Raw genomic sequence first — 22,937 nt, 5'->3', positions numbered from 1 at the left:
TCACTGACCAGGCCCGACGGCATCAGACTACCGCACAGCGGAACAAGACCGTAGGCAACAGGACCAACGAAAAATGTCACCCGAGCTCTCCAAGTCGTACCAGCGTGAGCTCGCCAACGCCAGCCGGGGCTTTGTCGCGCCTTTAGTTCCGGGCGTCATCAAAGACGCGACAGGCAAGACCGTATGGGACATCGACAGCTATGGTTTCCTCAACTCTGAGGGAAAATGCCCACCCACGGTAAACGAGAAGTTGTGGCGGCAGGGCCAGCTGACCGCCAAGCAAGGTCTGTTCGAGGTTGTGCCGGGGATCTACCAGATCCGATCGCTGGACATCTCCAACATGACCATCATTGAGGGCGACAGCGGTATCATTGTGGTGGATCCACTGGTCTCCTGTGAGCCCGCAGCAGCCGGGCTGGAGCTTTACCGTCAACATCGCGATACGGAGCGGAGGAGGAGAGTGGCAGGGCTGGTCTACACTCACTCGCACACCGACCACTTCGGCGGCGCGGGCGGCATCCTGGACACGACGGGTAGTGGGACCGGCGCAACGGATGTGCCGATTATCGCGCCACAGGGATTCATGGAGGCTGTCATGAGCGAAAACCTCGTCGCTGGTCCGTCGATGCACAAACGCTCCGTCTATATGTACGGCATGGCTCTTCCAAAGGGGCCGGATGGGCACGTGGGTAATGGTCTAGGCATGGCTAGCAGCACAGGGACACGCTCGCTGATACCCCCGAACACCCACATTGAGAGGACCGGCGATGAGCTCGTCATTGATGGTGTGCGGATGGTCTTCCACGTAGTGCCCGACACCGAAGCCCCGGCCGAAATGAACGTGTATTTCCCTGACTTCAGGGCCCTGCTTATCGCGGAGACGGCGACGGTCTCGATGCACAACATCACCACGCTACGCGGCGCCCAAGTCCGCGATTCCAAGGCGTGGGCGAGATCACTGGACGAAGCTATTGTGCTCTTTGGGAATGCCTCGGACGTCCTTCTCGGCAGCCACCACTGGCCGACCTGGGGCCAACGCGACCTTGTTGCTAGGCTGGCAGAACAGCGCGACTTGTACCGCTACCTACACGACCAGACAGTGAGGCTGATGAATTTAGGCCTGACAGGCACTGAGATCGCGGAGCAGCTGAAGCTGCCACCCAGTCTAGAGAATTCGTGGCATTGTCAGGGATTCTATGGGAGCGTGAGCCATAACGTCAAAGGAATCTATCAGAGATACATGACGTGGTTCGATGGCAACCCCGCAAGCTTGTGGAAGCACACTCCTGCAGCTGAAGGCGCGCGATACGTTGAGTGTATTGGTGGACTGAACCCTCTCTGCGACAAGGCTGAGGCATACACAAGAAAGGGCGACCTGCGCTTTGCAGCGACACTGCTCAGCCATGCGGTATCTGCATTTCCCGACCATCAAAGGGCGAGGTCGCTTCTTGCCAATGCATACGAGCATCTCGCTTACGGAGCGGAGAATGGCCCTTGGCGGAACTTCTATTTGACAGAGGCACAGGGCTTGCGGAACGGAACAAGGCCAGGTGAGAGTCAGCTTGGCCGAAGCCCTCTTGCTGATACGTTGACAGTGGAGCAATGGTTCGACATTTTGTCTGTCCAGGTAGACAGTCAGAAAGCGTCAAATAGCCGCTTCGTGATCGAGATTCTTGTCACGGACATCAAGGAGACCTGGAGGCTGGTTTTCAGCAACGGTGTGCTCAACTACCGCCGGCAGAAGGAAGAAGGCGTGGTCGATGAGAGACCCAGCCTGAAGATAGAGATTCCAAAATCCGGATTGTTGGATGTTCTGCAAGGTGGGAATATCGATACAGTGCCAGAAGCAAAATATCATGGCGACGTGGAGGTCCTCGATACACTCCTTGACATCATCTCGGACCAGATGTCAAACAAGGACAAAAATATTTCAGCTGAGGCATGCCTTGTCATCGAACTCGATTTCACAAGATTGTAGCCGTTGAGGACATGGGATGCTGGAGTGGAAATGGCAACATTGAATCAAGTAAAACCATACGGACGATATCCAAAGTACAGTGTCACATATGACTTTCTAGCAGCCATGGAATTCAGCGCGGGCATGACATTCCAACCACGCCATATCAATTTCCACAGCAGTCCCAACACCTGATGAGCTCCTTGAAGGCACTGGCCATATCAGCTATGTGTGAGCTAACAACATCGTGCCCTGGCTCGAGTTCCCTGCTGGAGCTATTTACGCGATTGCATCGCTGGCGATGAGCTGGGAGAGCCTAGACTCCTGGTAGGCACATCTTGAAGGGAACGAATCGGGCCGGAAGAAGAATGGGAAAGCGGAAGACAATATCATCGCGGAGGATGGGACTCAGAATGCTCTTAGTTGAGGCCCCAATTGATGGGCTCCCTGCCATCGCCGACTCGATGGCATTCTGATCAGTGCAGAGTAGCGGTACGGAGTAGCCGTCAAGGAGACACACTTGGCCCGTGATGGACAGGATCCACACTTGATTTCGAGAATATGAGTGGGTATGGTTATCGGTCCAGTGAGCATAGCATTAATGTACAGCTGAGTTCGAAACAGAATAGCCCATGGCGACCAGTTTTGTCGACTTGCCGATTGCAGTAACAGGGAATGAGTAACCTATCCGGCGTGGATCGTCTGTATGGGGCATGCTGCGGTGGCTCGATGGTTGGTTGCATCTTGCAAGGCAGACAGAAAGGGAAGGGGAATCGGATTATCCTGCAGCCTGGGGCATTAATAATGCAACGCAGACATGGTGATGATCTGGATCGAGTCGGTAGTGAACCGTATTCCGGTCAGTCCATCATCTGACAGTGCAACATTGCGAGCAGAAAAGCCAAGCCGTTCTTTGGGCGCACAGACCACAATCTGGCGCCGTCACGGTCTGGGATGACCGTTTCTGTCGAATGGGAAGCGGCGGCAGTCCTCACCGTGGGGGAGCAACAGCCAGCAAGACGCGCCTTCCCCAAAAAGGGGCGTGTCAAATCAACAAATGGCAGGAGCGAGATTGGGGCCACTTGCCCCCCTTGCGCTCTGCGATGCCGCTTGGGAGCCAGGCAGTGCCAGGCGTGCCCTGCCGAGAGAGCGAGCGAGGCGAGAAGAACAGGCGAGACTGCAAAATTTCCCCCACCAAAGCTAGGCAGGACAGGGGCCCAAGACCGTCCAGGGACTGCTGCAGTCCAAACAAACCGTGGCCCGCTCAGTCCTGGCTGTTCCGCACGCAGCGGTGCAGTGCAGTAGCAGCATTAGCAGCGGCAGCAGCACCCACAATTCAGGCTCTCTCCAGCAGCGTGGCAGACGTGGGCAGGTGCAGGGCCCCCAGCAAACAATTCCCACATCCACATCGCCCCGAACCTTGCAACTTTCAACACCAATCCATCCTCAACCTGGCCTTGCCTCGCCTTGCCTTGAGCTGCACCACCACCACCACCACCGCACCACCCACCCGTCCTCCCACCACCGCTGTCGCCAGATCGATCTTCGTACCTGTCGACCGTTCCCTGCTCCTTTCTCTCGTTCCACCATACTCGCAACTATTGTCTCTGCTCAACAGTCGCGACAATGCGTGAGATCATCAGCGTCAACGGTATGAGAACCTTTCTCTCCGCTCTCCCCTCCCCTCTCCTGTCCTCGACAGGGACGCGTTTTTCCTTGACCGCAGCCCTCCTTAACCCCCAAACATGGCCTGCAATGCGCCGCCGACCTCTTCTCTTTTCTGATATTGTGCTGACTTTTGCATTTCAGTCGGCCAGGCTGGTTGCCAGATCGCCAACTCCTGCTGGGAGGTAAGCTTTGCATCTATCTCGACTCGCGTGGCCGCCCGGTCAACATGTCAACAAATCGGCCCCCCCTCCCCAAAACCCCCCCATGCGCGCTCACCTTGAATGACAACCACGATGGGCACCACTGACCTTATCGCCGCACGTTTAGCTCTACTGCCTCGAGCATGGCATTCAGGTATGTCCAGGCACTATTCAACCGACCTTCTTGTGCTACATCCAACTGACGCGTTATCTCCTTGCAGCCCGACGGCTACCTGACCGATGAGCGCAAAGCCGCCGACCCCGACCAGGGTTTCAGCACTTTCTTCTCCGAGACCGGTATGCGACGACTCTCGTCATGCTATATCTCCCTGTCCGAGAGTCTTATCTGACACGCTGAATGCCTACAGGTCAGGGCAAGTACGTCCCACGAACGATCTACTGTGATCTCGAGCCGAACGTCGTCGATGAGGTCCGCACCGGCCCCTACCGAAGTCTCTTCCATCCCGAGCACATGATCACCGGCAAGGAGGATGCTTCCAACAACTACGCCCGTGGCCACTACACCGTTGGAAAGGAGCTTATCGATGGCGTCCTCGACAAGATTCGCCGCGTTGCCGACGCCTGCGCCGGTCTGCAGGGTTTCCTGGTCTTCCACTCCTTTGGCGGTGGTACCGGTTCTGGTTTCGGCGCTCTGCTCATGGAGCGCCTGTCCGTCGACTACGGCAAGAAGAGCAAGCTGGAGTTCTGTGTCTACCCTGCTCCTCAGACTTCCGTCGCTGTTGTTGAGCCTTACAACTCGATCCTGACCACCCACACCACCCTGGAGCACGCTGACTGCTCCTTCATGGTCGATAACGAGGCTATCTACGACATCTGCCGCCGTAACCTTGGGCTCGAGCGTCCCAACTACATCAACCTCAACCGCCTGATCGCTCAGGGTTTGTCTCGCCTGCTCCGAAGTCCATCACCGTAGGATGCTAATACGATCACAGTCGTTTCTTCCATCACCGCTTCCCTTCGTTTCGATGGATCCCTGAACGTCGACTTGAACGAATTCCAGACCAACTTGGTGCCATACCCTCGCATTCACTTCCCTCTGGTCGCCTACGCGCCAGTCATCTCTGCCGCTAAGGCTGCGCACGAGGCCAACTCCGTCCAGGAGATGACCATGTCTTGCTTCGAGCCCTACAACCAGATGGTCAAGTGCGACCCCAGAAACGGCAAGTACATGGCCACTTGCTTGCTGTACCGTGGTGATGTCGTCCCCAAGGACGCTCACGGTGCTGTCGCCACGCTCAAGACCAAGCGCACCATCCAGTTCGTCGACTGGTGCCCTACTGGCTTCAAGCTTGGTATCTGCTTCCAGCCCCCCGAGCAAGTGCCAAACGGCGATCTTGCCAAGGTCAACCGTGCTGTGTAAGTGCCCACTGTGTTCTCTGAAGACGTGAATGTTGCTAACAACACCCGCTAGGTGCATGCTGTCCAACACAACGGCCATCGCCGAGGCCTGGTCCGCTTTGTCCTCCAAGTTCGATCTCATGTACTCGAAGCGTGCGTTCGTCCACTGGTACGTTGGTGAGGGTATGGAGGAAGGTGAATTCTCCGAGGCCCGGGAAGATCTTGCTGCTCTTGAGCGCGATTACGAGGAGGTTGCCACCGACTCCATGGGCGATGAAGGTGACGTCGATGTTGAGTACTAAAGCGTGTTGGAGATTTGATGGAGTCCTCCTGACAAGCATACCCCGTTAACTTCACTGCTATTGTCGAGCACACCTCTGCAGTCCTGGTCCGCAGGGCGATGTGGTTGCGGATCATGGAAGATTAGATAGTGATCCTTTCATTCACTGTTAGATCGAGGCGGAAATTACCCAAATTTTAATCACAGGACAAAAGATTGTACGGAGCCCAAAAGAACATACTTTGTAAATTCATTGATGGAGTCCATCGGGTATGCGTGCAACCGATGCAAAAAGGGGATCAATTCCAGCATTTTGACCTGGCCAAATCGCAGTCGCTGACCTGCTATGCATATCCGGGACAGAAAAGCCGAGGAGCACTTAGCCCCAGTCCCAGCGATTGAAGCTCTAACGGCTCTCAGTTTAAGTTCAGTCTGTCACCCAAGCCTACGTAGAGCTTATTTAGCAAATTGGGTTCATTCAGTCGACATAGAGCCATTGAGCGTTTCTGGAGGAGTGTGCCTTGGCCGCCACAAGGCTAAATTTGAATTCTGTTATAAGGAGAGACAATTCCACCAGATGTTGGATATATTTACATGTAGTTACACCTTGAATATATGAGGATCAGGTCACGGTACTTGATCCGGTTTTGGTCAAGAAGCGCAACACTCCAAGGATACATCGCAACTACAGTGCTGAGTTATCTGCCCTACTCGCGGCTCACAGAACATTGTACATCTCCGCTTTCGAAAACCTGGTCCCGGTTGGAAGCCAGGCATATGTAGTCTGCACGTAGATATTTCTTCTTCGGCGGTCAGACATAGCTCTTATTAGGTCCAAATGCATGATGGCGTCTCAAACCGTCTGTTGACTATCCAGCTAGTATCACAAACATGGTGCAACCAAAAGCAGCCGCCTGATGGCGTCCACACCAGCAAACTGGTCCTTGCGCTAGGCACATCATTTTCTGAGACCGCAGTAATATCAGAGCCCCTGCAACTTCCGATACACACGGTGTAGTTCTTGCCATCTAACACGGAACAACACCTGGAAGTACGCAGCCTACAGTTCACGGCCTGCAAATGCGCGCATCAAACAGCTTCGCGACCTCACTTATCCTGCGCGGTATCATTGCCTTCCGCTCCTGAGGACCTTTGATAGCTCCCAGCAAAAGAAGAATTCATATTTATCAACCGTGTCATCCATCAGATAAATATTCACAGAAGTCAGCAAAAATGGCGTCCCAGATCAACGACAACACCGAGTACGACTTCGCCAGCGCCAACGCCGGCGCGGCGCCGACGTTCCCAGTGCAAGCGAACCACCTCAAGCAAGGCGGCTTCGTCGTCATCGACGGCCACCCGTGCAAGATCACCAACATCGCCAAGTCGAAGCCGGGCAAGCACGGCCACGCGAAGGTCGTCGTGACGGGCACCGACATCTTCACGGGCAAGAGGCACGAGGCCGGCGGGCCCGCTGGCCACAGCATGGACGTGCCTGAAGTCCGGCGCACGAGTTACATGCTGCTCAACGTCGGGCGCGACGGCTTCCTGACGCTCTTTGATGGGGCCACTGGGGGCCAGAAGATTGATGTTAGGACCCCTGAGGGAGAGCTGGGTGAGAAGATCAAGGAGAAGTTCTGGGGCGGCAAGGACTGCAATGTGGTGGTGCTTGGTGCTATGGGCCAGGAGATTGCTGTTGAGGTTGTTGAGAGGGATCGTGAGTGAGGCCCTAAATTGATGTGAGCTGGCAGCCTGGTACTTCCAGTCTTTGATACGGCTCAACATCTGTCGACGCTGTCCGTATGGTCTACCAGCCCTGTCGGATACGGGACTCTTGTGTTGTTTCGGGGTAAAGGATCGTCACACTGCAGTACTTAGCTTGGGATGAGATATTCCCGGAAACTCGATTTGGTTTTCTTCAATGATCAAGTTTTCGACAAGCACCTGGCAAATGTGTGAATGGCAATCGTTGGGCATCCAACCAGATTTGGGAATAGCCAAATCATGAATGATATTACGAGACCAATTCTTCACATCCATCTTCTCAAATTGAAAATTGTTCAAGCTAAATTTACTCCCAAATCAGGTGCAGCACAATATCAAGTTTGTCTTACTCCTACCTTGAGGAAAGGCCCACACCCGAAGAAATACTTCCGTTGCCTTAACTGGAGGCGTTACAGAGGCCGTCGCCAAATGGAAGCAGAAAGGGTGTGGTTACTAATAGGATTGTAGTAGGATCGAAACTGTCCCTGGCTTTTTAAAATCTGCCACCTTCAGGGTCAATGTCGTAAATTAGCTGAGGCTTGTTTTCTGCACATAATTATCCTGAGCCCTCTGTCCAGGCGACAGGAGAAAGGCGGTGCGACTCAATGTCCAAGAAAATGTTAAGGAGGTGGCGCTCGTAGTCACCACTCATCTTTTGACTTGGCTGTCAGTGCATGTAACGATGGACTATTCGCACCTTTTTAGGGACACAGAGTGTGATGAGATGCGAATAACGAGAGGCACAAATCTGGACAGTGCGCTTTCTGAATATTGCCATGTCACGAATTTCAGAAGAAGTAATACTTTTGAAGTTCACTTCTAGCGCAAATGAGGTGATCGTATGAGGAATCCGTTATTCTGGCTCAGCTATGTACAATTCGCAAAGTCTTTGTGCGCACTAACGGATTTCCGGGCCCACCGCTCCTCAGTCTGGTCCTGCAGAATCACCCCTAGTTGAGGTTGATCTGCATAGACACAGTAGACTTGAGGATCGAGTCGCCGTAGAACTGCTCGGTTCCCGCATTGGCCACGTTGACGTAGTAGTCGTTCGTGAAAACGCCTTGGCTAACCATCTCTACGAGCCAGTCCTTGATATCGCCGGACCACGTGCCCGACGCACCTAGATCCCCATTCGTCGGTAAGATGGTGGTCAGTTCAACGCCCTGGCCACCGGCAAGGTTGTAGTTGACCCCCTGATACATGTCCCAGCTCTGGCCCCAAAGGTTGAAGGTTGCCTTGGTGCCATTGTACCATGCAAGGGGTAGCTGGTCGCCCTGCCAGTGCAACCACATCTGGACCTCCTTTGTTGCTGCTGATGTCCAGTCATGCGCGTCAGGGGCTAAGACCAGGTCGAAGCAGACATTTCCTAAATTTTGTCAGTCTTGGGCGCATTTCGTCATGGTAGATTGGCCTCGACATACCTCTGAAGTCAGATGTGTTGGTCCTGGACCAAGTGTACGAGGAGGGGATTGACGCAATGTCACCAAGCTTCTCGTCCACATTCTTGGTCACGGCCATGTTGGAGTAATATTTGTTGTCATTCATCGTTGCTTCATCAAAGACAAGGTTGGCGTCGGCGGTGAATTCAACTGCCACTTGTCCATCGGCAAGCGTCACTACGTTGTTATAGGTAGTGCAAACGGTACCCTCCACGGTCGACTCAACGACCCGGCCGTTTGAAACCAGAAGCCCCCATTCATCGAGGAGGGTCTTTTGGTCATCGGCGCACATGTCTGCTGACGCAGGGGCGTTTACCACAGGAGTGGAAGACGGCACAGTCGACGAGGCGGAAGAGGGCTCGACCGCAACTGATGAGGAGCTTGGCTCGGTGATCGACGATGCCGAACTGGTGGTGGGTTCCTGAACAGATGTGGGAGCCTGGACAGACGTAGGCTCCTCAACGGAAGTAGTTTCCTGAACTGAGGTGGACACCTGAACGGAGGTCGGCTCCTGTGCGGACGTAGGCTCGACGACAGACGTGGGTTCCTGAACGGACGACTCGCTGGCGAGAGACGATTCTACCGTGGGAATGACAACAACCGACGAAGAAGCCGTGGTCGGAATTGCTTCGGCCGACGAAGAAGGCAGACCGGCTGTTGGTGTCTCGACATCGATCGTCGTCAACGATCCAGCAGTTGGGACTGCTGTTGGTGCGCTATGGTGAGAATGGCGATGCTTGCATCGGCGTGCATCCGCAGCAGATGCGAGAATGCCCACGAGGGCAAGTTTCAAGAAGGACTGCATAACGGGCCAGCGGTTTGGGTTGAATGATTGACTGAAGTGAGTGAAAAGAATCGAAAGCAAGAGTCCTACCTGGACGCTTGGAAAAAGAGTGAATCGAAGCGTGCAGAATGGCTTGCCAAACACAGTGACAATATCGAAAAGCAAACTTGGAATCGACTGCTTAAATTCAAGTCTATCGATCTGTGGGTCCAGAACTGGCCATGACTCTCCTAATTGCCGAACACCTTGGCCAGGCCTGTTCTGCTGTGTGTCACCTACTCGCATCCCCTTAATCTCTAATTAATATCTACCTCCTACCAAGCCATGCAGGGCGATAGGGTCGAGATTCGATAAGATCCCGATGGTGTCAGATGGCGGCTCAGACGCGGCTAATTCGTTTGGACGAACGCCTAGTTGATTGGCAGATTCGCTATATAGACGACACCCCTAATCCTAGCATGAAACGTCCTGGCCCTGCCGATCACCCGTCGGACATGATCTGACCCTGGCAAACAACCTTGGAGGGGTGGAGGGGAATAGTCAAGACATTTATATGCCTCTATGTGCCTCTCTCCTACTTTACGCATGGTGGTTAACGGCAGGATAGAGCTTCCTCATCTCAGGCGAGGAGGCTTTGCACATGTTGCTAAGCAGGTCTCACTTGACTTCAATTTTGGTGAAAGTGGACGATTTTGTTAATGAACTAGCAGAAGCAACACTCGTCATGCCGCAAAAGAATGGGGCGCGACTGTCAGTCTCGCCACTGTGGCACATGACAGTTAGTTACTCAGCAGGCGAGTTTTTCCAATGTGAGGCTTGGTAGAAGAAAGCGGGCTGTGTTAATCCGCCAACCACTTCCTTCCACCAATGATCATTGTATCGCCCCCAAGGTCAAGAGGCCACACTGTCAAAGCGTCTGTCCATCTGAACCGGTGGATGAGCAACCCGTCTTGTTCGTTTGCATCTAACGACCAGGCCCCATACCTAGCAGGCTAGCAGGGGCATCCCTCACATGCCGGGGATACTCTCAGTAATATCTCGAGACCTCGATGTTGGTCTGTTATGACAGGGAATCAGATTGCTTGCCTGAAGTCTCGGGGCAGGTACTAATTTGCACCAAGTGCAGCAAAAGAAAGGCATGTAGTTCAATGTCGGGATTCTATAGTTGTGGATTTCTGTTGTATTCATTAGCCAAGGCAATACCCTGCTGATCATGGGTATCGCGCAAATGGTGACGCTTACATTCGATTTGGAGTGGCTCGAGGTTGCTTGGCCGTCGTGCATTTTTCTTATACGAGGGTCATCTTACGATAAATTCACATTTTTGTTGGATATTTCCGGGAATGCAAGCCATAGATCTATTGTCTGTAGAGTGAATTGTTCCTAGCACGCGTCGCTTGACTACTCACCACTTTTACGTCCTCGGATTCGTTTTGCACTTCGGACGCGCTGTCAGGCCGGGTCCTGATCATACACATCGCCAATATCAGCGCGGCAAAATGGGCACTGTGTAACTCTTACCCCATGTAGTGCCAAAGAGTTTTGAAGGCAGCGTCGTCCGACAATATGCGAACATGGGAGCTGAAAAGAAGGCTCTCGCTCTGGACTCTCAGGTTGAAGGCCACCGTCAGAAATAATTACTTCCTCTTGACACCACACACATAGAACCCGCGGACGAGGACCTGTTCTTGATTGCAACCATTCTGAGATCCGGGCCCAAGAGACCTCTTCCACGGTGTCGCCTGAAGAGAGAGTCTCAACTGCCGCAGGGACCTCATTGGTGGTCGACGATGGCCGGGAGGACTGCGAGGGTCGCGAAACAAGGAATTCCGCCCGTATATCCTCCGGAAGACTATTGAAGATCTCTGGGTCCAGTTCTCGCGGAGTTTCAGGTATATCCGCCCCGTGGCTCGCGCCCGGCTCGCCCATTGGGCTCTGGCTCATAGGCTGCAGTAAATCATCGTTAGCTCTCCCCTCACCCGAATGTTCATCAAAGTGGGCCAAAGTTCTCATTTCCAGGATGAATTCCTCAGGGTTGTCTAAAGCCATCTCAACCCGAGAATGGGGACCATAGCTGTTATGTGCAGAAAGCAGAACGACGTGGGCGAGGTCGCGAATGTCCGTAGGCTCAGATCTCAAAAGCCGCATAAGGATTTCAGTGCGGCTGCTTTCGGTTGGCTGGTCACCATCTGAAGACCGAGAATGTGGTTGGGGAGCAGCTTGCTCAGCAGACGCGAGGTTCACGCTATCTCTAATGTTCTCAATGAAACGATGCGGGTCGTCCAAAGCCGCGTCTAAGACAGCAGAATTGGATTCATTAGCTGTCCTGAGGATTCGAAACGCAATACCCTGCACGGAGGCAGATTCGGCGGTAGTAAGGTCCATAAGTATTCGTGCACGACTAGGATAGTTGCCGAAGCTGTCAGCTCGTCGTGGAACGCCCATGGTAAATATTGTGAGTATTGACTTGTGGACTTACAAATTGGCCAATGTACGGGTGAGGAATTGAGGTTACACGAGCAAATAACCTATCTTTTGTAGTAAATTCAACTGTTGTCTCTTCTTCCAGAGTTTCGGGCCTTTCACTACTCGAACAATGGATTGTGCCGCCCTTTTCTTCCCGCCGCCTGAGTTGAAAGAGGTTCTAGGTTTGACTTTTAATGAACAACTGGGTCTTGTAACGTGACCAATGCTTGGTAGGTCTTTAAGAATAAAATGCCGTGATTACAACATGTGACCAGATATGAGAAAAATCTACAATGCACTCTAGGTACATTCTTATAAGTAGCCAAATTGGAACCTTATAACCCCTGTAGTTATAGATTTAATCTCCTTTCTATGAAAAACAGATAATTCTTTCTGACAGTGTTTTAACGGAAATTTCTATTGCCTTCGTGTTGCTATCGACGACGGGTTCTTGGCGTTGATGTACTCGACTTGATAGGGAATGTTGGTCCTCGTCGGCAATCGCTCTTTATGAAAGTGATCATTCCGCGAAATTGCTTCATTAAGTAGCTTCAGCCGAATGAACTCTCTACGCCATTTGACTTACTTGTGGGTCGTTACTCCGAGACATGATCGCATTTCACATCGTTGCGAGGTAAGTTTTGGCTTTTCTTGCCAAGTATTTGCTCCGATATCGACTGCCTGCCTACTGTATCTACATATTAACAACCACACAACCCCAGTAACAAACGAGAGTGACCGAGTGTCAGAAGATCCGAATCAGATCCACTTGAATGCGGCCGGCTCCCACCCGACGTGTGCAGGTCATATTCGCCCCGGTCTTTTACGCGCCGGTCTTTGTGCGGAGTCGGTTCCGGTCGCTGGCCAATAAGTGTGCTGACTGGGCCTCTGGGCTGCCGCGCTTCACACCACCATTTAAGGTGTTGTAGGATCTGTAACGAAGGACTGGGTGAAGCAACGTTGTCAACAGGTTGTATCACCAGCCAGAACGGCGAGTCATCCATCGCAAGTGGACCGGGGAAATGGCAAATAGCTGGATCTGGGGAAGTGATCATGCACACCCATTTTTGGTAAGCTGTCTCTTGTTATGCCACGCTGCAACGACCAATCGACACAATTTCGGCTCTATTCAATGGTTCAGTGCAATCGTTCCTATTTGGTATTGTGTTTGGCACATGCGATGCAGGTTTGAAAGCACTCTGAGAGGACTAGTGTCCAGCCGCGAGGGCTAGGGGCTTGCCCCTGACTCTCGCTTACCGGAAGCGCAGCTGACCCTCCTGCAAATATGACATCCACGAGGCCTGAATAGACGTAATAATTGAGACAAATTTTAGTGATTAGTGAAGACAGCCGAGGCAATATGTATGCTGGCGGATCTCCCATTGGCAAGGGCAGAGTTGCAGCATCCATAGATCTAGAAGGCCAGCCAGCCCTCCTTCTGGTGAGAAAACGCTCGAGTGGCAGAAGGATTGCAGCAACCTTCCAGAATCCCAGCAGTCATTGAATCGTCATGTGGCGCAGCAGCAATGAACCACAACCTCGGGCCTTCTTAACGTTGCAACCAAATCCTTTCGAGAAGGATGTTCTTCTCACAGCCAGAGTGGCTCAGGATTGTGATGCGAATGAAGTCGATCTTTTGAGCCCGCGAAAGGGCATTCAAGCCAGGATTCAGTCCTATACAGCAGTGAGATACAGTTTTCTCATACTAAACTTGCCTTCGATCATTTTCAACTGTTCAGACATCGTTCATATAACTATGGGAGAGACAATCAAGTCGAAGTGTGTTCAGACTCGGCTTCTGGCCGCTGTTCGGATTTATGACAGCTTATGATCTGGGTAACACAAGCTAGCAATAGGTCAGATGTGGCACACATATCCTTGCTCATTCGTCCAAGCCTGAACAATTTTGAGCAATTACTGTCCCTGTTGGGTAGTCTTTAATTGGGTCATGGCAGGACCGTGACGTCGTCGGTCACCTTGCCTGATCAACTTCGAACATTCATTGTCCCTGTTGGGAAATCTTCTATTGGGGCCTTCGAGGATCGTGACAATGTCAGTCACCCTCGAGTGAACTCATGGAGCTCATTCTGTTTCATTCCGTGCAACCCCCTGGTTATTTCATGTCTCCTGATGCTTTGCAACGGGCTTTGACAGAGTAATGGGGTTCGGCGAGCGACGAGACAAGCTGCGTGTTGTTCATGTGGCAATATGGGGCTTGAAGTGGGAGATGCAACCCGTGAGCATGTCCTGGAAGCCGTGGGCGCCGCAGCTAGGGGCGAGTGAATACAGAGAAGATTCCCTTAGTGAGGACGATATAAATTGCCAGTAATAGACCGCACAGCATTGATCGTGGGTCCATTGTGTACTTTATAATCTTCCGAGACAGCTTTCAGTGTACCAGAAAGTTTTCATTCACGGAGACGATCGCAATGGAGTCTCTACTCAAATTTATTGCAGTCATTCTACTCTGTGTCGTATCTCCAGTTGTGTCTAGGCCCAGCTATGAGATTGCGGCACGTCAGACAACCGACAGGCTCGTTTTCTGTCACTTCATGGTGGGTCTTCTGAAATCCGACTCTGAGGTTCCGCCTACCTTGACTTGTTCAAGACTAAGAAAAGTGACAGATCGGCATCGTATCTGATCGCACCGGCCCAGCAGACTTCGATGCGGACATGCAGAGGGCCAAGGCGCTCGGCATCGACGCTTTTGCCCTCAACATCGGCGTTGACCCGTACACTGACGCACAGCTGAGCTATGCCTACCAGTCTGCTGCAAACAACGGCATGAAAGTGTTCATCTCGTTCGACTTCAACTGGTATCACACGAGCCAGGGGACAGAAGTCGGGCAGAAGATCGCCCAGTATGCCACTTCCTATCCCACGTCTCAGCTCTACGTCGACGGCAAGATCTTCGCCTCGAGCTTTGCTGGAGATGGAGTTGATGTGAATGCGATCCGCACCGCTGCAGGGGCACCGATCTTCTGGGCCCCCAACTTCCACCCTTCCCAAGGCACTAACTTTAGTACTGTCGATGGTGCTCTGAATTGGATGGTACGTGTCTCACGATGTCTTGCATAAGAGCTGTTTAGCTGACTCACAGCGTCTAGGCTTGGCCGAACAACGGCAACAACAAAGCTCCTACGCCTGGTAATAATGTCACAGTCGAGGATGGCGATCAGGAATACATTACAGCACTTGCTGGCAAGCCTTATATTGCTCGTGAGTGACTTTGCTCGCCTCTGAAAATTTTGACACATTCTGATGCTGCATCAGCCGTCTCTCCATGGTTCAGCACCCATTTTGGACCGGTAAGTGAAATTTACTTTTATTCAACACTCTAGAATTTAAGCTCGTTGAACTAATTCATGAGCTTCTTTTCCTTACAGGAGGTACCATATAGCAAGAACTGGGTGTTTCCTGGAGACCTACTTTGGTACCAGCGATGGAACGAGATCCTGACCCTTGGACCACGTTTTCTTGAGATTATTACATGGAACGACTACGGAGAGTCTCACTATATTGGGCCACTTGCCTCAAAGCACACGGATGACGGCAATTCTAAGTGGACCAACGATATGTGAGTAAAGTTCGGTGGAGACTCTCGAGCTGTGCGATGCTGATGTCTTTATAACTTAGGCCTCATGGTGGCTGGATGGACATGGCGAAGCCCTTCATCTCGGCTTACAAGAACGGGGCGACTTCCGCAGCGACCTACGTCTCATCTGATCAGCTAATCTATTGGTACCGACCAACTCTCAGGAGCATCAACTGCGATGCCACAGATACTACAATGGTCTCAGCAGACAACAGCTCGGGCAACTACTTTATGGGTCGTCCAAACGGCTACGAAACACTCGCTGATGCCGTTTTCGTTGTGTCAATGCTCAAGACGCCAGGGACCGTGACAGTTATGTCCGGCAACAATGTGCAGTCGTTCAGTGCTCCCGCTGGAATCTCGGCTTACCAGGTAGACATGCAAATCGGAAAGCAGCAGTTCTTTCTGGCGCGGAACGGCCAGACGGTCATGAGCTCTGTGAGCCTGAAGAACATCTCGGACGTCTGTCCCTGCGGCATCTACAACTTCAACGCCTACGTCGGATCCGTACCGGACGAGCCTTCTGATCCACTAGGACCAGATGCTTTGGCCTCGTTGACCGCTGGTCTGCATGTAACCACCTGCTCTGCTACGCCGTCCCTGGGCACTGCGCCAGTGAGCCCGACAACGACTCCACCAACGACCTCTGTCACAACCACGACATCTACCTCTACATCAACCACGACACCAACCACGACGACAACCACGACACCGACCACGACCTCAACCACAACCTCGAAACCCACGTCAACTACCAGTTCCACCACGAGCACCACCCCAACCTCTACATCTACCTCGAGTACTACTTCTGCAACTCCAAGCCCAACAGGAGTTTGCAACGCAGGCACCGGGCCAGGGAACTATGTCGGTCTCTGCAGCTTCTGCTGCAACTTCGGGTACTGCCCTCCAGGGCCATGTACTTGTACGTCTTACGGAGCGCAGGTTGCTCCGCCGCCAGAGACAGGCACAGTGGGAAAGCCGCTGCCGAGCGAGGACGACAGCTATCTGGGCTTGTGTAGCTACGCGTGTAACCATGGGTATTGCCCGTCGACGGCGTGTCAGGTGGTATCGTAATTCAGACCCCAATGGGGAATCCTGGATTGATTCACTGCTCTGGAAGGTTTTGACCCGGGAGAGATCGATACCCCGGAAACTCATAGTAGTTGCTAGTTGCAAATCGAGAATACTGGGTACCTCGTACCTTTGTTTTGGGACCACAGTGGTGTCATAACCAGTTGTGCATCTAGAAGCTTGTCCCATCGACTTACGGTGTATTAAGCTTTCTCTTACATACTTCAACTCGTCCTAGTGAGATGACAGGACACCGAGATACCAGCAAAAGAATTAGCCTTTCCCTTTCTCTCCGCACGTTCGGGCCGTCTTGGTCCTCGTAGAATGGTTCAATGTCTGCACCGTCCTGCTCTAATTTCGTGACATTTTTTACATCCGACAGACAGAAGTTCTGCTCTGTTGTAAATGCTATTCGACGGCAGTTGGCTTGTCATCCAGTCCCCCAGTCTCTCTGGGGCAAACTTAGTTTTGGCTCGGACTCTTCAAGCTGACAATCAGATGTCTGTGCAACGACCTCATCCAGATCTCCTGGAAATAGATCCACCCATGCGCAATCCATCCGATCTCCGCTGTCAGAGCGGCTCAGCATCTTGGCACTGAGCCTCAGTGGGTTGCCCAATAAGGCTTTGGAAGCTCACCAATGGCCCCCGCTTTACCCACAGGAGGACCCTGAATCCCCTGAAACATGACGTCCTTTGTGGCCGGGGGGCTGGAGGCCTGTTTCAACCCCATCAGCTCGGATGCAAGTGCATATAGATAGCTTCTTCTTGACACTGACTCTATTGACTTGACATTTCATAAACACCATTTCCCATCCCAGTCCGTCGTTATCCTAATCTCTCATCTTACACATCAACATTCCATCTCCATCAAAAATGGCTCCCCACGAAGGTCTTGTCCACCCCAAAGAGTACGACATCAAGGACAGCAATGTCGAGCTCATCGGCAGTGAGATCGACCACCAGGTCAAGTACAAGAGCGCCACAACAGAGCCAGCCTGGAACGACGGCCAGGTAGGCGTCTCACCAGGGCTGTACATCTGGCGCATCGAGAACTTCGAGGTCGTCCCCTGGCCCAAGGACAAGTACGGCCAGTTCATGGACGGCGACAGCTTCATCGTGCTGTACACGTACAAGGTGGGCGAGGGCGAGAACGAGCACCTGGGCCACGACATCTTCTTCTGGCTGGGCGCGCACACGTCGCAGGACGAGGCGGGGACCGCCGCGTACAAGACGGTCGAGCTGGACGAGTTCCTGCACGGCAAGGCGACGCAGCACCGCGAGGTGCAGGCGGGGCCCAGCGACGCCTTCATGGAGCTGTTCTCGAGGCTGCAGATCCGCTCCGGCGGCGTGCGCTCCGGCTTCACGCACGTCGAGGAGGAGGCCAAGGAGGAGGTCACCACGCTGCTGCGCGTGTTCAAGATCCCCGGGTCGAAGCGCGACTCGGTCGTCGTGCACGAGGTCGCGCCCACGTGGGAGAGCCTGGACGAGGACGACGTGTTCGTCCTCGACAAGGGCGACAAGATCTGGGTCTGGCAGGGCAAGAACTGCTCGCCCATGGAGAAGGCCAAGGCCGCGCAGATTGTCCACGACATGACGATTGCCAAGCATGTTGATGTGGAGGTCCTCTCGCAGACCGAGTCGCGGTCGAGGCTCGTGGTGGACATGCTCGGCGGCGACAAGGATGCCACGCCGGCTGCGGAGGAGTACCACCGCTCGCGGCCCTTGGCGCGCCCGACCGAGGGGCGCAGGCAAAAGAAGCTGTTCAAGCTGAGCGACGAATCTGGGCAGCTCAGCTTTGGCCAGGTGAAGGAGGGCTCTTCCATCGCGCGGTCTGACCTGGACGGCAACGACGTCTTCATCCTAGACGATGCCGGCAAGACCATCTGGGTGTGGCAGGGTGCTGGAGCCAGCAAGGCGGAGAAGGCGGCGTGGCTCAAGGTCGCGCAGGCTTATGTTCGCAAGTTGCAGGGTGGCGACGACAATGAGGCACATCTCACGCCGATCGCTAAGGTCGTAGAGGGCAGCGAGAGCCAGGCTTTCCTGCGGGCGATTGCAGCATGAGTGTACCAGACTGTGAAAGTCTTCAATTGAACAAATTTCTAACGTATTTGTATTGTATGGACAGCTGGGCTTCGCGTCGGACAAATCCAATTAACACGTTCTGCCTTCGTGATATCACCCAGTAAAATGTATTCATGAGAAGGTTCCAGACCAGTCCTTGTATCACACGCAGAACCAGGCTGGCGATGCCTCTACGAACTAAGCCCGTCTTTCATCAGATGCCAGATAGATGCCCACAACGGCCGCCCCACTTTCAAGCTTGGTATACTTTTCCATTCGTGCTGCAATACTGTCACCGTTCCGCCAATAAAAAGATTATGCTATAATCGTGATCTCAATACTCAATACCAACGATGTCTACTGGACTTCCTCAAAGGCCGCCAACGGGTCCGAGAGTCGCCCGTATTGAGAATTGCCAGTGTTGTTTTGGATACTCGTAGGATAGCGGCCGGGCGGAATGAAATTTGCGGATAATGACGTGGGAACGGGCGCTGAGGAGTTCCTGCTCCTCACAAAAAATCCAGATCATCCAGAGCCATCTCAAGCGGCGTTGATGGAATCTTGAGCTATGAGCTGTCTGTCTTGTCAAACACGCGTTGTGGTGGTGGTGCGAGTGCGGCAAGCTGTCCAGGCCATACTTCGTGTACTTGGGAACGGTCTGCGTTGGGCTGGCTCCCACTTTGATCAAATTGCGGGTAATTGATTACAACTCATGGATAATAAGCCGTGTATCTCGACAGACAAGGAAGCGTGATCACGAATAGCAGAAAGTCGTAGACTCTGTCGAACAATTTGTCTTCTTGGGTATCTATCTGATTGTATTCGCGTGGAAAGGCTCCCCTGAGGCATTTCATCAGCCATCGATTTGATGCCGTGGAAGGATAACAGCCACCCTGCCCGAAACTGCCCCCAAAACATAAACGTCCAAAGGGTATCCATACCTACTGGGGCTGGCCTCCCATAACCAACGCCGCGAATTGCGATAGGTGCGGACCTTTCAAGGAATACAGCTAGCCGACCCCAATGACCAAAGATTTCCCGCCGCGAACGCCGTGCTGAATGTCTTGTTCCGAGTCGAAGCCGGCTAGTTCGCAAAGATTCTAACGTTCAAGTCGACACTGCCCGTCGCAATGACACAGCGGATCTGCACGTCGTCGGCGGCACCTTTCTTGGGCGTCGATGTCCCGTTTGTGCCGTTCTTATCCGCTTCTCCGTTGAGCCCGGCTGCACCCTTCGTAACGCTGGGTGCCCACCTCAATGTGCTCACAAAATGGTCATGCACGTCCGCGAGGGTCTTGACACACTTGCCCTCCTGGGTCAGATCCCAACAACGGAGGGTCTTGTCATCACTGACGGAGAAGAGATACTTGCCACCTGGATGGAAGACCAATGCCCTGACCCAGTTGTCGTGACCCGTCAGCGTTTTGATACAAGTCCCTCGAGCATCCCATAACCGGATTGACTTGTCCCTGCTGCCCGTTGCCATAAACTCAGCGGTCGAGGTTGCGGGCGGTGGCTTCTTCAGGCCTGCAAGAGCCGCCAGATGTGGATAAGCAGCGGCTGGGGCCAGCATAGCACATTCCACCACGTGCTCGTGGCCAATGAGTGTCAATTTAGTTTCCGGATTCGAGATTGATATGTCCCATAGGCGCGCTGTCTGATCATTACCGGCCGAAAGAAGGTATCGCCCGTCGATAGAAGGACAAACATCGCGAACCCAGTCTGCGTGGCCGCTCAATGTTCTGACGCAGTACCCCGTGCTGACATCCCATATACGGAGGGTATGGTCTCTCGAAGCAGACACTAGAAGATTGCCGGATGCTGGAGCCCCAGCTGCGCCTGACGGAATGAATCGGACAGCCGATACGCTGTGGTCATGGCCTGGGAGGGTCCGAATGTTCTTGTACTCGTCCGATGGATCCCACAACTTGATCGTCAGATCGCTGGAGCAACTTGCCAATAGCGTTCCCCCCCTCGGCCCGCCGAAGTCAACATCCAGGACAGCCTTGGTGTGACCTTTGACTGTTCTTTCAAGTTCCCCCAACTCCCAGTCCCAAATTTTGATGGTCGCATCCTCCGAGCCAGATGCCAGTGACGAGAAAACGGGGTGAAAAGCCACGCATGTGATGGGGCTCCTGTGCGATTGCAGCGTATGCCGTGCAGGTGCTTTAGGAAGCCAGCTGGCAGGGTCTTGGTTCTTCCGCGAAAGTGTCGTCGGGGTGGCGTTGTCCAGTTCCGACTGGAGGGCGGAAGTTCGAGACTCGAGGTCCATTATCTGGCCAGTTTCATGGTCAATGTCCGGCAAACATCTTGCAGAGGTCTTGCAGAGAAAGGTCTCGAAACGAGAGTTCGTGCTGTACCTTCTTCTGTAACCGGACGACGCTAGTCCATTTCTTCTCGAGCAGCCCCTCGTATTTCTTGACAGTGTTGTTGTCGAGGACATCTTCGCCGAGGTCTAGTTCTTGTCGCAGGGCTGCTGCTGTGCCGGGGAGGTCGTTTGCGGAAAGATATGCGATGATGGACTTGTGCCTGCCATCAGCCCTTAGCCCTCGTTGCAGCCACAGCAACCACACTTGCAGGCTAGGAGATTGTAGACTTGCAGCTCATCAGCCTGACGGCTGGTCAGTATTCGACTCGCCATGGTTTATTGTCGCAGTCAGACTGCCGCTCCTCGTGTGGAGGTCGTGTCCTCGTGGTCGGTGTCGAGAGGAAAGTCCGTTCTCGTCTCAGCGGTGGGTGCGAGGCGTATACGAGGTGATGGGTGGATACGATGCGGGCGCAGCGTCTGCAGAAATGGGTGGAGGTGGTTTTCGGTGTCGGGTCGAACAAAGTGCCTGCTTCGGCCGTGAACGTTGTCGGAGCGGATCGTCGTGGTGGAGTTTGAGTTGGATCTCAAATGGGTGGATGAATGTCTCTTTATTGACTTGCGGTCATGTTTCGGCGGGCGGTGTCGAGCGCATAAATCAGATGGGACGGAGCTACGTAACGGGCGGGCAGGGAACGCATAGAGAAGGGGAGAGAGAGAGATCGATGATGCATTCGTCGTCACTTCTGCTTGCAAAGAAAAGGCTCAGCTGCGTCGCTCATCCGTTGAACGATCTTCAGTAAATAAACCTAGTCTACGGCATTTCGCCCTGATGGGCACCTTAGCTGCAGCTACACGTGCAGTGCAGTGCAGTGCAGTGCGTATCGGAAGCCAAGGTGGCGGGTGGCAGACAGCAGCACGTTACCGCGACAGACGCAGGGCACATCTGGCCATGCTGCAGCTCTCTCCCTCTCCCTCTCTGCCCAGGTGCTCTGGGGTGCTCTGCATTGCTCTAAACGGTCACAGCTGGTGGCCAGCTGGATGTTCTTTTGACGTGGATACGTCACTCGTTCCCCTGGTAATGGAAGAGGCTCCTCATTGGGCAGCGACATTTGGGTCTTGGCCGCAGCACAGAGAAATGAGATTGCGGGCAGTCAAACTGTCAATAGTACTGGGCAAGGCGCGAACACGTCACGCTAAAGTGGCAGGCGGTCTGTAGGAGGACTAGCACCAGCACGGTACATGTGCCCATGTAACTTTGTACCTGCTGCGGTCTTACTTTGTTGTGTAGTAGTCTAAGAGGCAGGCCATTTCGGAAGACTGTGAGTGCATTGTTTAGATTTTTGGGCCCTTCATTCATGAAATGCGAGCAGAATACTGAGACCTCTTCTCCCGTTTCCATTTGTTGCTAGACTGCCAGCAAGCACTACATAGTCAGATAGTCCACCAAGTTTTGCTGCCCAACAAGCTCAGCTCATGAGAGATCGTCCCACTCTGACCGACTCCCAAGAAGCCCTGCCCTGCCCTGCCCTGCCGGCAGAAGCTGGAACCCTGCCTGCCCCTCTGGCCCCTCTGGACGGCTGAAAACATTCTGCACAGCGGGTGAGCGGGATCGATTGTTGCCCTGGCAGCCCTTGCAGCGTGGCACCTGCCGACGGCCACTCACGACTCACTGCCAATCGATTCCCCCCTGACCTGGCGTGGCCCCCGGTCGTCACTCCATCAGATCCAAGGCTAAGGGAACATTGATCCTGCCCTGCTGCTGCCCGTTGACGTCCAAGCTTTCCTTGACTGCCACTTGCAACAAAAACAAATCAACGCCAGAGAGGCACACACATACGATACATACACAGCATACACGGCAGCTTCTTCTCCGAAACACAAGGACAAAGCACACTCCCCTGTCTGCAGCCTCCCTCACTCGCCTCAGTCCGCCTGCCTGATCTGTCAAGCACCAAGGCGCTGTTTGCTATTTGCGATCACTTG

At 53.4% G+C, this 22,937-nt stretch overlaps 8 protein-coding genes across 8 annotated transcripts; 5 read left to right on the top strand and 3 right to left on the bottom strand.

The window, feature by feature from the left end:
• Positions 1 to 73: 73 nt before the first annotated feature.
• On the top strand, positions 74 to 1,978 carry J7T55_006150 (uncharacterized protein; the record flags this gene model as incomplete). Its single annotated transcript, XM_053141140.1, has 1 exon — positions 74 to 1,978. The coding sequence occupies one exon, from the start codon at positions 74 to 76 to the stop codon at positions 1,976 to 1,978; it is 1,905 nt and encodes a 634-aa protein (XP_053000918.1).
• A 1,605-nt stretch (positions 1,979 to 3,583) lies between these two features.
• On the top strand, positions 3,584 to 5,486 carry J7T55_006149 (tubulin alpha-8 chain; the record flags this gene model as incomplete). The annotated part of the gene is made up of 7 exons (XM_053141129.1): positions 3,584 to 3,608; positions 3,767 to 3,807; positions 3,953 to 3,979; positions 4,047 to 4,122; positions 4,194 to 4,724; positions 4,779 to 5,202; positions 5,258 to 5,486. The coding sequence occupies 7 exons, from the start codon at positions 3,584 to 3,586 to the stop codon at positions 5,484 to 5,486; spliced, it is 1,353 nt and encodes a 450-aa protein (XP_053000917.1).
• Positions 5,487 to 6,697: 1,211 nt separating this feature from the next.
• On the top strand, positions 6,698 to 7,189 carry J7T55_006148 (eukaryotic initiation factor 5A; the record flags this gene model as incomplete). The annotated part of the gene is made up of 1 exon (XM_053141118.1): positions 6,698 to 7,189. The coding sequence occupies one exon, from the start codon at positions 6,698 to 6,700 to the stop codon at positions 7,187 to 7,189; it is 492 nt and encodes a 163-aa protein (XP_053000916.1).
• A 989-nt stretch (positions 7,190 to 8,178) lies between these two features.
• On the bottom strand, positions 8,179 to 9,472 carry J7T55_006147 (xyloglucan-specific endo-beta-1-4-glucanase A; the record flags this gene model as incomplete). Its single annotated transcript, XM_053141107.1, has 2 exons — positions 8,179 to 8,594; positions 8,650 to 9,472. The coding sequence occupies 2 exons, from the start codon at positions 9,470 to 9,472 to the stop codon at positions 8,179 to 8,181; spliced, it is 1,239 nt and encodes a 412-aa protein (XP_053000915.1).
• A 1,006-nt stretch (positions 9,473 to 10,478) lies between these two features.
• J7T55_006146 (uncharacterized protein) lies at positions 10,479 to 11,896 on the bottom strand (the record flags this gene model as incomplete). Its single annotated transcript, XM_053141096.1, has 4 exons — positions 10,479 to 10,508; positions 10,861 to 10,915; positions 10,973 to 11,057; positions 11,134 to 11,896. The coding sequence occupies 4 exons, from the start codon at positions 11,894 to 11,896 to the stop codon at positions 10,479 to 10,481; spliced, it is 933 nt and encodes a 310-aa protein (XP_053000914.1).
• A 2,450-nt stretch (positions 11,897 to 14,346) lies between these two features.
• J7T55_006145 (lpha-glucanase) lies at positions 14,347 to 16,531 on the top strand (the record flags this gene model as incomplete). Its single annotated transcript, XM_053141085.1, has 7 exons — positions 14,347 to 14,472; positions 14,543 to 14,968; positions 15,025 to 15,136; positions 15,191 to 15,225; positions 15,304 to 15,494; positions 15,554 to 16,085; positions 16,133 to 16,531. 7 exons carry the CDS (start codon positions 14,347 to 14,349, stop codon positions 16,529 to 16,531), a joined length of 1,821 nt encoding a protein of 606 aa, XP_053000913.1.
• Positions 16,532 to 17,458: 927 nt separating this feature from the next.
• On the top strand, positions 17,459 to 18,646 carry J7T55_006144 (ctin-binding protein; the record flags this gene model as incomplete). The annotated part of the gene is made up of 1 exon (XM_053141074.1): positions 17,459 to 18,646. One exon carries the CDS (start codon positions 17,459 to 17,461, stop codon positions 18,644 to 18,646), a length of 1,188 nt encoding a protein of 395 aa, XP_053000912.1.
• Positions 18,647 to 19,730: 1,084 nt separating this feature from the next.
• Positions 19,731 to 21,287, bottom strand: J7T55_006143 (uncharacterized protein; the record flags this gene model as incomplete). The annotated part of the gene is made up of 3 exons (XM_053141063.1): positions 19,731 to 20,921; positions 21,007 to 21,168; positions 21,243 to 21,287. 3 exons carry the CDS (start codon positions 21,285 to 21,287, stop codon positions 19,731 to 19,733), a joined length of 1,398 nt encoding a protein of 465 aa, XP_053000911.1.
• Positions 21,288 to 22,937: the final 1,650 nt, after the last annotated feature.

This window comes from Diaporthe amygdali (genome assembly GCF_026229845.1).
Source record: "Diaporthe amygdali strain CAA958 chromosome Unknown NODE_1_length_4327563_cov_65_473760, whole genome shotgun sequence".
Lineage (NCBI taxonomy): Eukaryota > Fungi > Ascomycota > Sordariomycetes > Diaporthales > Diaporthaceae > Diaporthe > Diaporthe amygdali.
This window is presented reverse-complemented; position numbering and strand designations above follow the sequence as displayed.